Source organism: Bos mutus, chromosome 15, assembly GCF_027580195.1.
Source record: "Bos mutus isolate GX-2022 chromosome 15, NWIPB_WYAK_1.1, whole genome shotgun sequence".
Classification (NCBI taxonomy): domain Eukaryota; kingdom Metazoa; phylum Chordata; class Mammalia; order Artiodactyla; family Bovidae; genus Bos; species Bos mutus.
In genome coordinates, this window is record NC_091631.1 from 73,553,519 (window position 1) to 73,573,755 (window position 20,237).

A 20,237-nucleotide genomic window follows, 5' to 3' on the forward strand; every position below is an offset into this window, starting at 1 on the left:
CTAATATGGTAATCTCTTTTCAAAGACTAAAAATAAATTGAAAAGGAGAATCTTGTGATTTTTTAACAAAACCCCTACATTTCCACTCATGCTTTACAATTAGAAAAGTAAAAACAAATCAGAAAGCTTGCACAAAGTTTAATATTTTATTACGTGGGGAGATGCACCTTTTCCAGTCAAGCTGACCAATGATCATCTTGCCCCCTCACAGATTATCAAGATTTCCTCTGACCCACGAACAATGAAGCAAAGGTATTTCAGTAAATGCCACGTCGATCCGCCCCGGTTAAGAAACAGTCACGCTTTCTGGGTCATGGAAATCCCCGAGTGGGTCTGCCAGGCCACTGATTAAGGGGAAGTGTGTGTGGTTATTACCGCTGGAGTTCCCCTAAGACTTCAGAGGAAAGCACCAGCTCACAAGCAAACCGCTGGGAGGAGTGCGGGACGCGGGGAGCGGGGAGGGGGTGGGGAAGGGGCGGGCCGGGGTGGGGGGTGGGGAAGACGGTTAAAAGGCCGCGGGAGCCTCCGGCCCGCCCCGAACGGCGGGGGCAACGGGTGGCGCCCGCCAGGTCTCGGCCGGCACATCCCCTCTGGCGCGCACCGGCGCGGGGCGGCGGTCGGGCGACCAGAACTGCGGTGAGTGAGCGTGCGCGCGCCCGTGCGCGCGACCCCCAGGGTCTGGGCTCTTCCCGGGTCTCGCGAGCCGGCGCGGGAACAGAGTGCGAGCCCGGGCGGCCCTGACCCGCGCGGCTGCGCTCCTGAGGCCGGTCTCCTCAGGCCGGTCCGCGCCGCCGCCTCCGCCGTCCAGACTTGCCCTCCAGCTCTGGGGGCCGCCGGCTCCGGCCCTGCTTCGCCGACACTCGCTTTCCTTCCTCCTTCCTGCCAGGTGTGCAGTTCCTGTTTTCCTTCTGCCGTGAGTCAGTGGAAGGGGGGTGTTTGACAGTTGGTTTAATGGATGGCCGAAAGGTATCACTGCAGGACATGGCGACCCACTCCCGAGCTCTCGCCTGGAGAGTCCCCTGGACAGAGGAGCCTGGCTGGCCACAGCCCATGGGGGTCGCACAGAGCCGACTGGACTGAGCGACTAAGCCCAAGAGGTATCACTGGCCTCAGCCGGTGCCAGATGGCTTGGCCATAGTAAGGACTTAGTAGAGTCTTTAATGAACAGACGGAGGAGTGTTCCCAAGTGATGGCGGAAAGAGCAGATTTTTGGTGTTTTACTGATAATCGGCCTGGAAATCCTGTAGTGCTCTTAATCTAGTTATTACAGTGCTGGAGATATTTACCTGATGCTGCTGCTGCGTCGCTTCAGTCGTGTCCGACTCTGTGCGACCCCATAGACATCAGCCCACCGGGCTCCCCAGTCCCTGAGATTCTCCAGGCAAGAACACTGGAGTGGGTTGCCGTTTCCTTCTCCAATGCGTGAAAGTGAAAAGTGAAAGTGAAGTCGCTCAGTCGTGTCCGACTCTTAGCGACCCCATGGACTGCAGCCCACCAGGCTCCTGCGTACGTGGGAGTTTCCAGGCAAGAGTGCTGGAGTGGGGTGCACTGCCTTCTCTGTACCTGATGCTAAACTAACAGTAAAATTAACTTTGTCATTATTTTTTGCTAACAGGTGTTTCTAAGACCTAGTGTACTCAAAGACTCTCTCAAAAGACTTCACATGTGTCTTTCAGGTTTTTCACAGTCCTACGAAGCAGTTGCCATATTTATCTCCACTGACAATGAGGAAACTCTGGGCTCAGGGAGGTTTACTTGCCCAAGGGCACACCTCTGGTACGGGGACACTGATGAGTATTGGAAACCCAAGATGTCTGACTCCAAAGCCTGTACTAAACCATCACCTAGCAGACTTTGTAGTCATTAATGTAAAATTGATGTCCTTAATACCATGCAAATGAAGGTGCTGCGGTCCTTGAGGGGCTCAGTCAAGTTTGCTGACATTGACTTCTCAACAGAAACTCTTACTGTCTTCATTGTTTGCCAGACGGGATGGATGTGGAGCTAGGAGGATTGATACAGAGCTGCTGCACAGTTCTGCCGTGAAGGAGACCGCAGACTAGGGGCTGATGATTTAGTTGCTAAGCGGTGTCCGACTCTTGCAACCCCATGGACCTGCCAGGGTCTTCTATCCATGGGATTCTCCAGGCAAGAATACTGAAGTGGGTTGCCATTTCTTTCTCCAGGGGATCTTCCCGAGCTGGGAATGGAACCCGGGTCTCTGCATTGCAAGCTGATTCTTTACAGACTGAGCTAGAGACAAAAGGCACACTTAACCTCCAGTATCACTTGGATGTGCTAAGTGTCCAAGAGGAAGACATATCCAGTATCCCTGGCATCAAGGAGGTTGCCCACTAGAAGTGAAGAGTGAGAAGAGGCGTGACTGGGGATGAGCCAATCTGAGAAGTAACCACTAGAAAGGAAAGAGGAATTCCGAGAGAGAAGCCAAGGAACTAGAACATTTGTTGGAGGAAGTGGGCCCCAGTGTCAGGTGTGAAAAATTCCACTGGTTTTGGGAAAGAAGCCATTGGTGTTACTCATATTGAGAGTGGTTTTCCCCAGGCATAGAAAACAAACTTACCGCTACCAAAAAGGAAGAAGGGCGAGGGATAAATTAGGAAGATCAGAGAAGGCAATGGCAACCCACTCCAGTACTTTTGCCTGGAAAATCCCATGGATGGAGGGGCCTGGTAGGCTGTAGTCCATGAGTCACTAGGAGTCGGACATGACTGAGCGACTTCACTTTCACTTTTCACTTTTATGCACTGGAGAAGGAAATGGCAACCCACTCCAGTGTTCTTGCCTGGAGAATCCCAGGGACGGAGGAGCCTGGTGGCCTGCTGTCTGTGGGGTTGCACAGAGTCAGATACAACTGAAGCGACTTAGCAGCAGCAGCAGCAGGGTTGACATATACACACTACTCTCTCTCTATATATAAAATCAACAAGGACCTCCTGTATAGCACAGGAAACTATACTCATTATTTGTACTAAACTATAAAGGAAAAGAATCTCTGTATCAGAGTGCCAAATGGGAGTGCATGTACCCTCCCAAAAGGGTGCAGCCATGGCTTAGCACTAGCTTATTGTTGCCATCCAGAAATATATTCCTGGCATAGTGACATCTTTTGATATTTTTATGAGAGCATTGGGATCTACAATGTCATGGGAAATCTCTTACTTTTTTTTTTTGGCCCCTCCACTTAACATCAGGATCTTAATTCCCTTGTCCCATTTAGTGAAAGTGTGGAGTCTTGACCACTGGGGAAGTCTGGAAATCTCTTACTTACAAAAAGTGTTGGTAATTAACTAAAACATTGAAAAATACAGTGATATTTTTCCAGGAAAAATCTTACTTGGAAGGCTGGTGGAATTCAAATGAGGCATACAGATTAATTAATAGCACTGTTTCAGTGTTAATTTCCTGGTTTCTGTAGTTATACTATGGTTATATAAGATGCTAATTTGGAGGAAGTTGAGTATAGGATGTGTGAAAATTCTTATGTTTATGAATTTTCTCTCTTTATAAGTTAATTTAAAAATAAAAAGTTTAAAAAATTAGTGAAATGCTGGAGTCTAATTCTGTGCAAGCCAAACATAATACCTCTGCTGGCCACCAATCTGAGGCCTCTGGTTTTCGTCTGGGATTTTTTGGCCTCTACAGTGGCTAGTACACCAACTTGTATATGGTAGACATTCAGTAAATACTAGTGCTCTGTTTTGGAAAAATGTTTACAAAGTGATTATAGTGTAACATCTATGAATTATTTGACTTTTAAAACTGTCTTTTTTTTTTTTTAAACAGGTTTTACAAAAGAGAGGAACTGTTCTACTTCTAAATTTTTTTCCAGTTTTTTCTATAAAGCAAAACATCTGAAAATGGAGGCCTAAAACTCTTAAAAGGGACTTAGTCTGATCTGAGGGAGGTAGTTTTGTGCATGAATAAACAAAGTAGATAACTGGAGTTTTTTGTATCCAAAGAATGTTAATTTAAATAATATGATCTAGTTATGAGAGGTATAATTACACAGTAATAATAGGTTTGATTCTGAATTTGACTTGTGGATATAAAGAAATGATTGTAGTCGAGACATATTGTTGAAATACTTTTTTTCAGAGTTGGCCAGGCAGTTTCCTACTGGCTGCTGTGTAGAATAGAAAAAAATTGTACCTGTATTTGGTAAAGATTTAAAAATGAATGACAGTTATCTAGAACAAATAATTAATATTCAGCCTTCTGCTAAGTTAGAGAAATATGCATATAAAACCTTTGGCATGTTAAAAGATTTCTGTAGTGACAAAGAAATGTCAAAACCAAAACTTTTTGATAGGTACAACAAAATAAGAGTAAGTATGAAAGATAAACGTGATGATTGGTAAAGAAATTAACCATTTCTAAGCCTATTGATATTTTGAAAGTCAAAAATGTAGTTTGTTCAAATGGGTTGTTATCTCTGAGAATAATTAGAATTAGAATGATGGGTGGATGGTTACTTTTTGGTAAATGAACAAACTTCAGAAAGAAACACAGAGATAGTCGTAACACCACATAGAGACAATAATAACACCAAGAGTTTTATATTTTAAAATAACACAAATAATATTACACATTTTATAACAATGTATAAAATTATTGACTAATAAAAGGAATACTGAAGTTAAACAAAATAATTCACCTTTGAGGGAAATAATCACTAATATTTCTGATGCCACCTGGAAAGAAAGCATTGAAGTCTGTAGTAAAAAGCCTCAATATATATGAGACCCAGGAAACATGCTTGCAAATCACTTCTGGAAGAACCATGATGACTTGTTTATTGGTCATTACTGATACTATTGATGTAGACCTGCCTACTGGTAGATAGTTTTAATTGAGAAATTCTGGATTTTGAGGTCTCTGTTGTTCAAAAGAAGTGGATTGTGACAAAGTAAATTTATTATGTTTTGTCAAGATAAATTCTGGTTCAAGGTATACTATCTGTGAAATAGTTTCTGACCAAAACCAAATTTTTTTAATCCATCTGTTTTTTGTTTGCTTGTTTAAAATTTATTATCCATCTTAGCTTGGAGACTCAGCACTCTGACTTTTGACTGTTTTTAAAAATAAATTCACTATCAGGAGATTTGATGTTGGCTTTCAACAGCATGGAGCTGAGCCTAAAAGATCAAATGAGCAAATATACCCATCTCTGATAGTTTATTTGAAATGGAATGTTTAATTTGCTAAGATCTAGAGGCATCACTATGACTCAGCAGTCAGGTACCTATCTATGGAAGTAATTATTATTTAATAAATCTTGAAACCAGGTCTTAAGATCTGTGAGCCAATTCTGTTACTACTTAAGTTCTTCATCTGGAAGAAAATTTTGGATTTTTTCTTCTCCCCATTAAAATGGTTGTAGGAAGAAAAATTAATTAATTTGAGCAAGATTTAGGATATACTATATTTCACTGAATCTAAGATGTCATCATTTGTAAAGCACGCCATTATTTTATGTACCTCCTAGAAATAAAAATCCTGTTAATTAAAATGTGATATGCCATTGATTGTAAGATACCTCTCCATAACAGAGATATTGAAACATGTGCCTTAGAGTCAGTGAAATATAATAATCCATTCTTTTCTCCTTTTGAGGTAGGTTTTACACTTTCTTTTCCCTGGCTCCAAAATTTCACAATTTAAAAAAATCAGAATAAGTATAGTTTGAATATTCTTGTGTATATGGGACACTTATGCAGGATAGCTTTCTGCCAAAACAAACTATGTGAGACATTTTATCTTCAGGCTGACCGAATGTCAATGAAGCATATTAGTGGAGAGGGTGACCTACTTGTGGAGACACCTGACACAAAATGGCGTCTTGATGACCTAACGCATTCTACATTTTTATGAAGGTTTTAATTTTCATCACAAGGTACTGTGTAGCATCATGTTTACATTGTATATATCAAGAGTATGCAGAGGTACAAGTTGTACATAATTGTCCCTTAAAATGTATCAGTATAGGATTTAGAATCTTGCCATGCTGTAATCCTAAATGCATAGAAGAAAAAAGAATGAAAGATTTCCTGTTCTAAGTGTTCAACCTAGTACTAAAATTAATAAAAATCAAAAGCCATGCACAAAACTACCTCCCCAGAGAAAGACTAGTCCCTTTTCCTCCCCATCCACTTCATTATGAATATAGTAGAAAATAGCGTATTCTTATCAAATTTGATGAAGAGTGCCAACATGTTTGAACTGAAGTATGACTTTTCATGTGAGCTCTACCGAATGTCAACATACTCAACTTTCCCCGCCGGTGTACCTGTCTCAGAAAGGAGTCTTGCTCGTGCTGGTTTTTATTACACTGGTGTGAAAGACAAAGTCAAATGCTTCTGTTGTGGACTGATGCTGGATAACTGGAAACAAGGAGACAATCCCATTGAGAAGCATAAAAAGTTGTATCCTAGCTGTAGCTTTGTTCAGAATCTAAATTCAATTAACGTTTCAGGAGCCTCTTCTCAGCCTACTTTTCATTCTTCATTAACGAATTCCACACATTCACTACTTCCCAGCTTGGAAAACAGTGGCTACTTCAGTGGCTCTTATTCAAGCTTTCCATCAAATCTTTTAAACTCTGGACCAAATCAGGATTTTTCTGCCTTGAGGATAAGTTCCTACCCTTGTGCAATGAATACTGAAAAAGCCAGATTACTTACCTTCCAGATGTGGCCGTTGACTTTTCTGTCACCAACAGACCTGGCAAAAGCAGGCTTTTATTACATAGGACCTGGAGATAGAGTGGCTTGCTTTGCCTGTGGTGGAACATTGAGCAATTGGGAACCGAAGGATGATGCTATGTCAGAACACCTGAGACATTTCCCCAACTGTCCGTTTTTAGGAAATCAGCTCCAAGGCACTTCAAGGTACACTGCTTCTAATCTGAGCATGCAGACATATGCAGCCCGCATTAAAACATTCTGCAGCTGGCCCTCTAGTGTTCCAGTTCATCCTGAGCAGCTTGCAAGCGCAGGTTTTTATTATGTGGGTAAGAAGCTTAATCTGATAATAAAAAAAAATATTCAACATGTTTATCTTATACATTTTAGTGGTAGAATTATATGGATTCATAAGTTTTGGTCCAAATTTAATTTTAGGTCACAGTGATGATGTGAAATGCTTTTGCTGTGATGGTGGACTGAGGTGTTGGGAATCTGGAGATGATCCATGGGTGGAACATGCCAAGTGGTTTCCACGGTAATTATTTTCAGATTTTCTATGCACATGTGTGTAAGATGAGTTTTATGTGTGTAACTTAATCAACTGTTACTTTAGTCTGCCTTTGTTTCAAAAATACATTTGTGAATAAATTTAGGGAGGCTTACTTAGAAAAATAACTGCTTAAACAGTTTTGGTGGAAATTTAAGATAAATAGTTCAGGATTTCTTTGTGTGTGTAATTAATATAAATATGTATATATTAAAATAACATGCTCATTATAAACTCAAGTCACACATTATTAGGAAAGTACAGAGAGAAAAAATTTAAATGTCAAGAAATCTCGCCACCTAAAGATGACCACAGTTACCATTTTCATGAACATCCCTCCAAAAAACATCTCAAATGTATAAAATTTTATATAAATTAGATACATGTACTATTTTGAAACTTTTCAGTCAACATTATGTCTTGAACATATTTCCATTTATTCAACACTCAGTAGGTAATTACCTATTACCAGGCACTGTTGTAGATATTTAATATACTTGGTTGAACAAAATCAAAACAAAATCAAAATCAAAACAAAATCAAAACTGGTCTCATATGCTAAACTTATAGCAGGAGAGATCAAACAATTAATACAAGCTTAATAAATAAGTTATATAGCATGTTGGAATATAATAAGTGCTTTGGATAAAAAGAAAAAAAGAGATGGATGAAAGAGATCAGAAGTACCAGGCTGATTGCAATATGAAACAGAGTCATCAGGGTAAATATAGATCCATTTCATCTGTTTTGGTCACTGCATAGCATTTTGCTGTCATTCCATGCTTGTTTTCACTCTTTTTAAATTAAAATCAAGTAGCCTTTAATTATATTTTTCATGGTCAACACTTCTAATATTTGTTAATGTTGATTGCCAAATGTTTACATTATATGTTTTTAATACTGGTCTTCCCTTGTAACAACTTTGCAGTCCCCAAATATTTCAGATTTCAAAAATTAAAAAGAATACCTTTAAAAAACATAGACGTTTTTAAAATGTGCTGCTAGCTTTCTATTGTGGTAATTTTGTGAATATATAAAGAACTGATAATTTTGCTTTGATCGAGTCATGAATTCATTTTGTACTTAAATTAGACAATGGATATATATTATCTAGGAAATGCCAAACTTGTGAATGTCTGACATACTAGAAAATGGGCTCATCTTCCTAATTCTTTCTTTTTGTGTATTTTCAGCTTTTAAACATACACACATACCTTATGTATGAACAGTATCATTTATTAGGGAACTTTCTACCTTGTTTCCTTGTTATTAGTGTTCAGAGTGTTTTTAGGAATCTTAGAGAACAGTTGAAGAGAGCAGCTGGGAACTTGGAATGGAGACAGCCTTGCTTTTCTCAGTAGACTTGAGAGCCTCACGACCTCTGCCTGCCTCAGCCTTGGCTGATTACCAATTACAGCCCTCCTCTTGATGATATCTTGCTTTTGACTGCAGCGTCTCTTACCACTTCCTATATGCTAAATGAATAGTCAAGTGGTTATAATTATGCTTATGTTCATTTGAAATATTTACCAGGCTACAAATGGCCAGATTGAAATAACCAGAGTTAAATTTGTTTAAATATAAATAACCAGATTTAATTTTGTTTACATTTTAGGTGTGAGTACTTAATACAAATTAAAGGACAAGAGTTCATTAGTCGAGTTCAAGCCAGTTACCCTCATCTACTTGAACAGGTAAGGGACAGTTTTTTAAAATCATTTGTTAAATTGACTTTCTGATAATTACAGAGAGTAAATTTTAGTGAAAAGACAAGAATCACTTTAAAAATACACTTTTTTTTCCAACACCCAGCATGATCTTAGAGAGTGCTCAGTTCAGTTCAGTTCAGTCGCTCAGTCGTGTCCAACTCTTTGTGACCCCATGAAACACAGCACACCAGGCCTCCCAGTCCATCACGAATTCCCGGAGTTTACCCAAACCCATGTCTGTTAAGTCAGTGATGCCATCCAACCATCTCATCCTCTGTTGTCCCCTTTTCTTCCTGCCCTCAATCTTTCCCAGCATCAGGGTCTTCTCAAATGGGTCAGCTCTTCGCATCAGGTGGCCAAAGTATTGGAGTTTCAGCTTCAACATCAGTCCTTCCAATGAACACCCAGGACTGATCTCCTTTAGGATGGACTGGTTGAATCTCCTTGCAGTCCAAGGGACTCTCAAGAGTCTTCTCCAACACCATAGTTCAAAAGCATCAATTCTTTGGTGCTCAGCTTTCTTCCCAGTCCAACTCTCACATCCACACATGACCACTGGAAAAACCATAGCCTTGACTAGATGGACCTTTGTTGGCAAAGTAATGTCTCTGCTTTTGAATATGCTATCTAGGTTGGTCATAACTTTCCTTCCAAGTAGTAAGTGTCTTTTAATTTCATGGCTACAATCACCATCTGCAGTGATTTTGGAACCCCCCAAAATAAAGTCTGACACTGTTTCCTCTGTTTCCCCATCTATTTGCCATGAAGTGATGGGACCGGATGCCATAATCTTAGTTTTCTGAATATTGAGCTTTAAGTCAACTTTTTCACTCTACTCTTTCACTTTCATCTTTAGTTCTTCACTTTCTGCCATAAGGGTGGTGTCATCTGAGTACCTGAGGTTATTGATATTTCTCCTGGCAGTCTTAATTCCAGCTTGTGCTTCACCCAGCCCAGCGTTTCTCATGATGTACTCTGCATAGAAGTTAAATAAGCAGGGTGACAATATACAGCCTTGACGTACTCCTTTCCCAGTTTGGAACCAGTCTGTTGTTCTATGTCCAGTTCTAACTGTTGCTTCCTGACCTGCATATAGGTTTCTCAAGAGGCAGGTCAGGTGGTCTGGTATTCCCATCTCCTTCAGAAGTTTCCACAGTTTATTGTGATCCACACAGTCAAAGGCATTGGCATAGTCAATAAATAGTAGCGAGTGCTATTCTTTGGATAACAGCAGATCCAAAATTAGAAACCTTCTGAAAAATAGTATTTAAGTTGTGTTTCTGAATATTACTCTAATAAAGTTGTAATAAATTGAATTACTTGAGGAAAAAATTGACTAGGTAGTAGCATTTAAGTTACACTCTATATCACCATGATGATGAGCTATACTATATAAATTTTTCTTAAAAGGATTTGAGGAAGATAATTGTATTGCTTTTTCTAATCTTCCCAGAAAAGCAAATAAGAACTTATAGAATAGCTTGAGGGTCAAACACTTCCTAGCCATGGTCAATGGAACTAATATTCGATCCAGCTTATCCCAAAGAAACACCCAGAAAATGGAAGATCTTTGGGATAATAGGTAAACAATGATTGTCTTGTAGATCACTGAAAAGGTATAACCCTGTTTGTGCCTTAATGAAAATGCGTTTTATTTGTTAATACATACACACATGTGAAGAAATTCTTAGTAGTTTATGGCCTACAGAACTGCTGTTGAATGTAAATAAAATTCGCTTTTGACATAAAAAACCATGTTCCCAATAAATAAGTCAGTATGCAATAAATTGAACAAGTCTTTTGATTAATTTTTATTGCAATGAATAAGATGAAATTTACATTTTAATTTATGTACATTTTTTTTGTAGCTGTTATCTACTTCAGACAATCCAGAAGATGAAAATACAGAGTCACCAAGTATGTATACTAATAATAACTGCTACATTTAAATATTAGGATCATTTGATACTGTTAAGATTGAAAGCTGATAATTACATAATATACATTTATGTTATGATTTATAATTTACAATGAATTTTCAAATACACTTGATATTTTTCAAACCTTAGTGCATATCATAATTGCCTGAGGAACTCCAAAAATATAGATTTCTAGTCTCACTTTAACCCTACTGAATTGAATCGTAGTATCTAAAAGTGGGGCTTGACTGTCTCTAGTTTTAACAAACTGCATACATCCAGTTTTCAGACCAGTGTGGGAACAGATACACTATGGCATAAGATTGCATACATACTATTTCTATGAAATGGAGAGTAGAAAATAATATTCCCATTTTTTTCAATAAGGACTTGGAGGCTCAGAGAGGTTAAGTGACCTATTACCTTAACCTAAAAGGTGATAGAGCCAATATTTGAATAAGCCCTTCTTCATTATCTAGTGTTAAATTCAATTCAATAAATATTTGTTGTGCTTCTGCTGTCCTGAGAAACAAAGAACAGAATAAATGTAACACCTGTTCTCATGAGCTGCTAGTCTGAGGGATACAGGAAAATGCACAGATAGGATAATGGTGCAGAAAATAAAGTGGGCTCAGAGAGCACATATGGAACATTAGTCCAGACTTGGAGGATCAGAAAAGCCTTTCCAGAAGAAGTATTTGTCTTAGCACAGAAGCAAACAGAAGAACAAAAGTTAACCAAACGGAGGAAAAGAATATTCTCAGCAGAGAAAACAGCACGTGAAAGACTTAAGTGACAAAGGAGAACAGGCAAATTAGAAGAACTGAACAAACTTTTGTATGGATAGAAGTAGGATTTGTGAAGAGATGAATGAATGAAGCAGGCTGGCTTAACAGTAGTTAGCACAATAGGCAGAATTTGAACCAGCAGCTGTCAGTTTGTGACTTCTGGTCTAGAAGACAATTGAGTAAGTGGCCAGTGGTGAGGCTGAAGGGGTTAGGGTCCAGACTGTGTAAGATCTTATAAGGTACAATTGAATGTTACCTTAAAGGCAAAGGAATTGTTGATGGAATTTATGGAAATTCAGATTTATGTTTTTAAAAAGGCATTCTGATTACAATACTGAGAATAAGTTAGATAGGAACAGTGTTGTAGAAGGCCACTGCAGGAATAGAGATGAGTGATGACAGTTGGCCTATTTCACAATTATATAAAACATATTTAATTTAATTTAGAAAGCTCATTTGTTCATTCAACTTGGGGAAAAAGAATCTCAATACTGGTTGGGATGATCCACCAGCACCGACATTCTATTTCTTTCTCCCACTTATAGTTATGCCAGATAATGGATATTTTGTATCTGAATACAATGTTCCATGTTCCTATTTTAGTGACTGAATATGTATACCATTATTTTAAATTTACGAAAGGTAGTACAAAAATAGTACCTGCATATTTTCTGGGCCTTATATTTTGGATATTGTAATAGAAAGACATTTCTCCAAAGAAGACATACAGATGGCTAACAAACACATGAAAAGATGCTCAACATCACTCATTATCAGAGAAATGCAAATCAAAACCACTATGAGGTACCATTTCACGCCAGTCAGAATGGCTGCTATCCAGAAGTCTACAAGCAATAAATGCTGGAGAGGGTGTGGAGAAAAGGGAACTCTCTTACACTGTTGGTGGGAATGCAAACTAGTACAGCCACTATGGAGAACAGTGTGGAGATTCCTTACAAAACTGGAAATAGAACTGCCTTATGATCCAGCAATCCCACTGCTGGGCATACACACTGAGGAAACCAGAAGGGAAAGAGACACGTGTAGCCCAATGTTCATCGCAGCACTGTTTATAATAGCCAGGACATGGAAGCAACCTAGATGCCCATCAGCAGATGAATGGATAAGAAAGCTGTGGTACATATACACAATGGAGTATTACTCAGCCATTAAAAAGAATACATTTGAATCAGTTCTAATGAGATGGATGAAACTGGAACCTATTATACAGAGTGAAGTAAGCCAGAAAGAAAAACACCAATACAGTATACTAACGCATATATATGGAATTTAGAAAGATGGTAACAATAACCCTGTGTACGAGACAGCAAAAGAGACACTGATGTATAGATCAGTCTTATGGACTCTGTGGGAGAGGGAGAGGGTGGGGAGATTTGGGAGAATGACATTGAAACATGTATAATATCATGTATGAAACGAGTCCCAGTCCAGGTTCGATGCACGATACTGGATGCTTGGGGCTGGTGCACTGGGACGACCCAGAGGGAGGGTATGGGGAGGGAGGAGGGAGGAGGGTTCAGGATGGGGAACACAGGTATACCTGTGGCAGATTCATTTCGATATTTGGCAAAACTAATACAATATTGTAAAGTTTAAAAATAAAATTTAAAAAAAATAAAGAAAGAAAAATAAATAAATAAATCACAATTTAGAAAATATACAAACTCTCCCATAATGTGTTAAATTCCTTATTTTGTATAGTTATTCATTTTGGACCTGGAGAAAACCATTCAGAAGATTCAGTCATGATGAATACACCTGTGGTTAAAGCTGCTTTGGAAATGGGCTTTAGTAGAAGGCTGGTAAAGCAGACTGTTCAGAGTAAAATCCTAATGACTGGAGAGAATTATAAAACCATCAGTGATCTTGTATTAGATTTACTTAATGCAGAAGATGAAATAAGGGAAGAGGAGAAAGAAAGAGCAACTGAGGAAAAAGAATCAGGTATACATATTTATTTACAGTCTCTATTTCCATAAGGATGCCACTGTATATGTTATTGAAAATATACTCATTAATCCAATTGGATTTTATGTTCAGTCTTCTACATTTGAATTCTGAAAACTTTCTTCACATTAAACTATATTTGATCGCTTATTAGTAAATTGAAATCGTATATATTGAGTGAAAGCAAATTTTCCTGCCTTTGCTTAATTTCTGTGTTTACTCTGAATAATTGATTGTGTATATAATTATTCATGGCACATTAAAAAAAATTTTTTTTTTTTTAAATTTTTGGCTGCAGTTGGGTCTTCCTTGCTGCACGTGGGCTTCTCTAGTTGTGCTGCCTGGCTTATTGTTGCAGTGCCTTCTCCGGTTGTGGAGCATGGACTCTGTGGACTCGAGCTTCAGCAGTTGCAGCTCTCAAGCTTTAGAGTGCATGCTTAGTAGTTGTGGTGTACAGGCTTAGTTGCTCCTTGGCACATTCAGTCTTCCCAGACCAGGGATTCAACCAGTGTCCTCTGCATTACAAGGTGGATTCTTAACCACTGGACCACCAGGGAAGCCCATGGCACATTTTTTATCTCGGACTAGTTGCTCACTCCTCTTCGCTGTAAATTGGGGTGGGATCAGGGACAACTATTAATAGTAGCATAACAGTGTGTCTCAACCTGTGACTATAAAGTAATATACAAATTATCATTAAGTTTCCTATTTGCTCACACAAGATATGAGTTCCCCTTTGGAGTGTCTTTCTATTATTTAAAAGAGTGCTGGGATACTGTTTCACGTTCTCTCAAGACAAGTTGCCTGTGACCTTCCATGCTAGCCATGTCGTCTTGTTAGCTCTGCTCTGTTGCCCTTCAGAAAACTCTCTCCTCTCAGCATGTTCATTCTCATCTGGTTGCTCTGCTTCCATCATCACTTTGGCCTGGACAAAGAGAAATGTTGATCCCTCCTTGGCCACTCTTTCTCAAGCATGGACCAGATCCAAGAGTCCTTTCAACACAGCTGAAAACAGACTACAACTGTTAACAAGCTCTTATTGGAGATTTAGGGATCACGGAAGGACATTATATCACACATGGCAATTGACAGCCATAACTGTATGTGTGCTCTCTTGGTGCTCCTAAACCCATCCTCATGAATCTCTCTACCTAGCTCCTGATTGATCTCTGTGTGGCTCTGACCAGTTTACACAAATGACTAGGAAAGTCCCAAGCAAGGCTCAGTTCAGTTCAGTTCAGTCACTTAGTCATGTCCAACTCTTTGCGACCCCATGGACTGCAGCATGCCAGGCTTCCCTGTCCTTCACCAACTCCCGGAGCTTACTCAAACTCAATTCCATTGAGTTAGTGATACCATCCACCCATCTCATCCTCTGTCGTCCCCTTCTCCTCCCACCTTCAATCTTTCCCAGCATCAGGGTCCTTTCAAATGAGTCAGTTCTTCTCATCAGGTGGCCAAAGGATTGGAGTTTCAGCTTCAGCATCAGTCCTTCCAATAAATATTCAGGACTGACTTCCTTTAGGATGGACTGGTTGGATCTCCTTGCAGTCCAAGGGACTCTCAGGAGTCTTCTCCAACACCACAGTTCAAAAGCATCAGTTCTTCGGCGCTCAGCTTATAGTCCAACTCTCACATCCATACATGACGACTGGAAAAACCATAGGTTTGACTAGACGGACCTTTGTTGGCACAGTAATGTCAGCTTTTTAATATGCTGGCTAGGTTGGTCATAGCTTTTCTTCCAAGGAGCAAGCATCTTTTAATTTCATGGCTGCAATCATCATCTGCAGTGATTTTGGAGCCCCCCAAAATAAAGTCTGTCACTCTTTCTATTGTTTCCCCATCTATTTGTCATGAAGTGATGGGACCAGATGCCATGATCTTAGTTTCCTGAATGTTGAGTTTTAAGCCACCTTTTTCACTCTCCTTTCACTTTCATCAAAAGGCTCTTTAGTTCTTCACTTTCTGCCATAAGGGTGGTGTCATCTGCATATCTGAGGCTATTGATATTTCTCCCAGCAATCTTGATTCCAGCTTGTGCTTCATCCAGTCCAGCATTTCTCATGATGTACTCTGCATATAAGTTAAATAAGCAGGGTGACAATATACAGCCTTGACATACTCCTTTCCCAGTTTGGATCCAATCTGTTGTTCCATGTCCAGTTCTAACTGTTGCTTCTTGACCTGTGTACAGATTTCTCAGGAGGCCCCCAAATAGCCACAAAGCCCAGAATGAGAAAGGTTTGCACCCCTTCCCTTGTCCATGGCCATCTGAGACCTCTTTCTTCCCAGGATAGTTGACTGTGAGATTGTCCACTCCATTCCTGGATAAATCTACCCCTGGCCAACCCAGACTGACATATCAGATCATGATGATACAGCATCCTCTATTTACCAAAGTGTGACTTACTTATTCAGTTGTACATGTCACCAATACAGCATATAGTCCAAGTTTGCCCAGCCTTGCCAAGTTCTTTTTCATTTTAAAGGGAAGATAAGACTGCGTGTCCTTCCTGTAGTTGTCACATTCTTACCACTGGTTGTCAGTGAACAACTGCTTAAAGAAGAGAACACTCATCTCCATAACTGTTTAAAAACTCTTTGAAGTCTAAAGCCATCCAGCTATAAAATACTTATTTTTCTTCAAAAAAAGAGAAATCAATGGTTTCCAGAGATAACTCCAAGTCAACAAATGGTATAAGATAACTTTCATGTGTCTGCACAGTCTGTGCCCAAGAAATATTTTTTGAATGACAATTAAAATTCTTACATTTGTGTTACTAATTAATTTCTAGTTTCCGAGAATGGTAGGTGGGTGATTTCTTTACAAATGTGCACTTAAAGAGGCAACTTAGGATATTTTTTTCCAGAATAAAAGAATAGTATGTTTCAAAGGTGTATTCAAGTCTTTACTTTCTTATAAGCTATAATATAGCCTATGACTTTGAAGTGAGACTATTTTCCTCAGTCAGTAGCAGTCTAATTTTGGAAATCTTAAGAATTTCAGAGAACTTATTAGTTTAAGTAAAATGTAATTAGAAAAATAAAAAACTTTAAAATGGATATACTTCAATATAAAATTATACTTTAATTTTCTAATATATCGCTACTTCTTTATAATAAATTACTTAACAATATGGTAAATTCTGATTCTTCCATCCCTCTGCTGTAATCTACTTCAAATTTCTTTGTTCCAACTGCTCTTTAAATTGCCTAACCCTGATCGTTCATTTGTTCAGCAGGTATGTGTGAAACATTGACTTTTTACCCAGACACTGTTCTGTTCGTTTTCTCTTTTATTTTCAGAGCTTCAATCCTCTTTGAAATGCGTATCTTGAGCCTGGACCATCTGACTAGGCACTAGTTAAATGGTGTTCCTTGTTAAATGGTTTTATTCACGTTCCTATTTGATAGAGTCAGAGTTTCTAAAATATATCAATCATCTCCACTCAAATAATCTTTCTTTAGACAACTCAACTTCTCTTTTTATTTTATAGTAAAGCTTAATGGATCATGGTAAAACTATATGATAGTTAATTAACAAACCTAGATTCATAAGTCATATTCCATAAAGATAATGCAATTGCAGAGTTTCAAATATAAAATATTTTACTAGTAGATACAAAATCTAGATTTTTAAGGAGAATATAGTGATCCTATAGCACAGGAAGGTGTGACAAGTAGGATTTCTTTTTCAAAATGTTGTTAGTGCCTTTTCCCCATTGTTATAAAATATTGAGCTAATGGTGATACCATGTATAATTTGGGGAAATAATAATTAAATGGAATTTTAAAGAAGTTTTATGGGTGACTGATAATTTAAGAAAAAATCTGTCATTTTTAATTCTCTTGATTTTGCCTTTTCCACTTGGACTAGATTGGATTGAAATTTCAATTTCATTTGGCTCTAAGGTTTATTTGGTTAAAGGATTAGCAATATTGCAGAATTGTTGAAAGCAGAGATTATGACACCAAATTGCCTCAGTTTGACTTTTGCTAGTTTTATGTACTTTAGCAGTTTACTTACCTCATTGTGCCTCTGTTTTCTTATCTACTAAATAAGGACACTAGTGAAAGTGAAAGTCGCTGAGTCCTGTCTGACTCTTTGCAACTCCATGGACTATATAGTCCATGGAATTCTTCAGGCCAGAATACTGGAGTGGGTATCTGTTCCCTTCTCCAGGGGATCTTCCCAACCCAGGAATCAAACCAGGGTCTTCTGCATTGCAGGCAGATTCTTTACTGACTGAGCTGGGCTGTTGTAAAGATGAAATAAGTTAATACATGTGAAGTGCCTACCACAGTGCTCAGCATTAGTTCTTATTATAAATAGAGTTATTTTCTACTTTGGTACTGCCAAGCTAGCAATCAACTTCAGTGCTGATACTGAATTATGGTTGTTTTCATTCAGTTATATGTGTATATGTGGAAGGAAGTTTGCAGACAGAGTTTGAATGTGATTATGTTTGTGTTCTTTTCTATAAAGATGACCTGTCATTAATCCGGAAGAATAGAATGGCACTTTTTCAACATCTGACTTGTGTGCTTCCAATTCTGGATAGTCTCCTAACTGCCAGGGTGATTAGTGAACAAGAACATGATGTTATTAAACAGAAAACACAAACATCTTTACAAGCAAGAGAACTGATTGATACTATTTTAGTGAAAGGAAATTTTGCAGCCACCATATTCAAAAACTCTCTACAAGAAATTGATCCCATGTTATACAAGCGTTTATTTGGTGAGTGCTGAAAAATTACTTTTGAAACTTTCTAGGTCAATTGAAAAATATGCTCATATTAATAATTTGTGATTATTGAAAATAATTCAACCTAATTTGTAAACTAATACTTGTACAAAAAGATAGAAGGCTTTTGTTGCCTTGACATTTTGAAAATTATTTATAGTGTTTGGGCAGAGTCCAAACTGTTAGTTTAAAAATATATATTCTGTGACTAAATATTGTTAACCTTATTTGTAATAGTAATGCTTTTGCTTTTGCTCCCTTAGTGCAACAAGACATAAAATACATTCCTACAGAAAATGTTTCAGGTAAAATATTAATGATTTAAACCAGAAGAAAACATTGTTTTTTATTTTCTTGGCTTTTCATTGGAGGAGAAGCAGGAAATTGCCTTTTATTAACATTTTTTCTCTCTTCTTAGATTTACCAGTGGAAGAACAGTTGAGGAGACTACAAGAAGAAAGAACGTGTAAAGTGTGTATGGACAAAGAAGTGTCCATAGTGTTCATTCCTTGTGGTCATCTAGTAGTTTGCAAAGACTGTGCCCCTTCTCTAAGAAAATGCCCTATTTGTAGAGGTACAATCAAGGGTACAGTTCGTACATTTCTTTCGTGAAGAAGATCTAAAACTCTGTCTAAACTTATACTAGAATTAATGGATGAAATGTATTATAATTTTAACTTTGATAGTGTTTTGGTTTCTTTAAGATGTTTTTATTTATTTGCAACTCAGAAGATTTTGTTTTATATAAATATATTTATATAAATATATCTCTAAAATATGAACATGAATATTTTATATAGCAGGGAATGATGGGCTTTTGTTCTTATGAACAAAATATAGGGATAGCACTATAAGCACAATACTAAATTAAAATTTCAGCATTATTGAAATTGTAAGTGATGGAAAATTTAAGCTTTTGAACTGACCTTTCTGAATTTTGCATATTTTTGAGTTGTATTAAGGATCAGGAACACAGATTCCTTTGCTTTTTCCATCAGTGTCCTATACATAGAAGGTCTTGATATTTGTTGAGTGACTTTTTTAGGACATAATGTTTTTGTAAAGAATTCTATGAGGAACATTTTAATAAAGCAATCAAAATTACTGTTGTTCTTGATACCTTCATTTCTATGATATCAGATAGTGTACTGACTCCCACACTCCTTCTGTACCTCCCTAAGACTTTTTGAATGTTGAACTCTGCTTTAGATCCCTTTCTGTAAGATGCTTCTTCACTTATACTTGTAGAGCACAGTGGTCAACCACAGCTGGCTTTAATCTATAGGATTTTATAGGATGTCTGAGTCAAAATCAAATATCCTCCCATTAAATTTGTTTATTCATTTGTCTGTTGATTTATTCAGGAAGTCTCATGCCTGTCCTGCCTATCAGGAAAGGCCCCTAGTTTTATTCTCACCACTTTGGTATTAATTCTGGGATTTGAAAAGTACACTGATTAGCAGTGTTTGGAATGAACAGCTTGTAAGTCAATTTGTTCCGCTCTGCCAGTGCAGAAAGATTTCCTCCTTTGCATTACTTTTTGGTACTCAGCGTGTCCAATTCATAATTCTCTAGCCTTTGTTTCCTGTAGAGTTTTTAGGGCTTTAAAACCAGAAGTGAAGCTGTAGTTGGGAATAGTCTGGAGAGACAAGCAAAAAAGCCAATAATCTAAATTAGTTCTAAATGGCTGCTAGAGTTCCATAAAAAGAAAGCTTAGGAACCAAATAAGAGGGGAGATTCCATCTCTTCAGGCTGTTGCTGGGAGGCTGCATGTGATGCCACTGATCTTGCCTCTTTGTTCGAATATTTAGTTGGCTAGCCACATGGTAACCACAGTGTCCTGCAGGGGTGC

The 20,237-nt window shown here is 38.2% G+C and overlaps 1 protein-coding gene across 5 annotated transcripts; it reads left to right on the plus strand.

Annotated features, from left to right (window-relative positions):
- The first annotated feature begins 501 nt into the window (after nucleotides 1–501).
- On the plus strand, nucleotides 502–19,576 carry BIRC3 (baculoviral IAP repeat containing 3). Of its 5 annotated transcripts, none has more exons than XM_070384334.1 (10): nucleotides 519–636; nucleotides 2,187–2,491; nucleotides 3,805–7,030; nucleotides 7,140–7,239; nucleotides 8,867–8,945; nucleotides 10,829–10,877; nucleotides 13,390–13,632; nucleotides 18,125–18,379; nucleotides 18,649–18,690; nucleotides 18,804–19,576. In XM_070384334.1, exons 3-10 carry the CDS (start codon nucleotides 6,178–6,180, stop codon nucleotides 18,995–18,997), a joined length of 1,815 nt encoding a protein of 604 aa, XP_070240435.1. In that variant the 5' UTR covers nucleotides 519–636; nucleotides 2,187–2,491; nucleotides 3,805–6,177; the 3' UTR covers nucleotides 18,998–19,576. The 5 variants fall into 5 exon arrangements, with proteins under 5 accessions (XP_070240432.1, XP_070240435.1, XP_070240436.1 ...); XM_070384335.1 differs by lacking the exon at nucleotides 519–636 and adding an exon at nucleotides 676–886; XM_070384331.1 differs by lacking the exon at nucleotides 2,187–2,491 and having other exon boundaries at nucleotides 502–636.
- The last annotated feature ends 661 nt before the right edge of the window (nucleotides 19,577–20,237 follow it).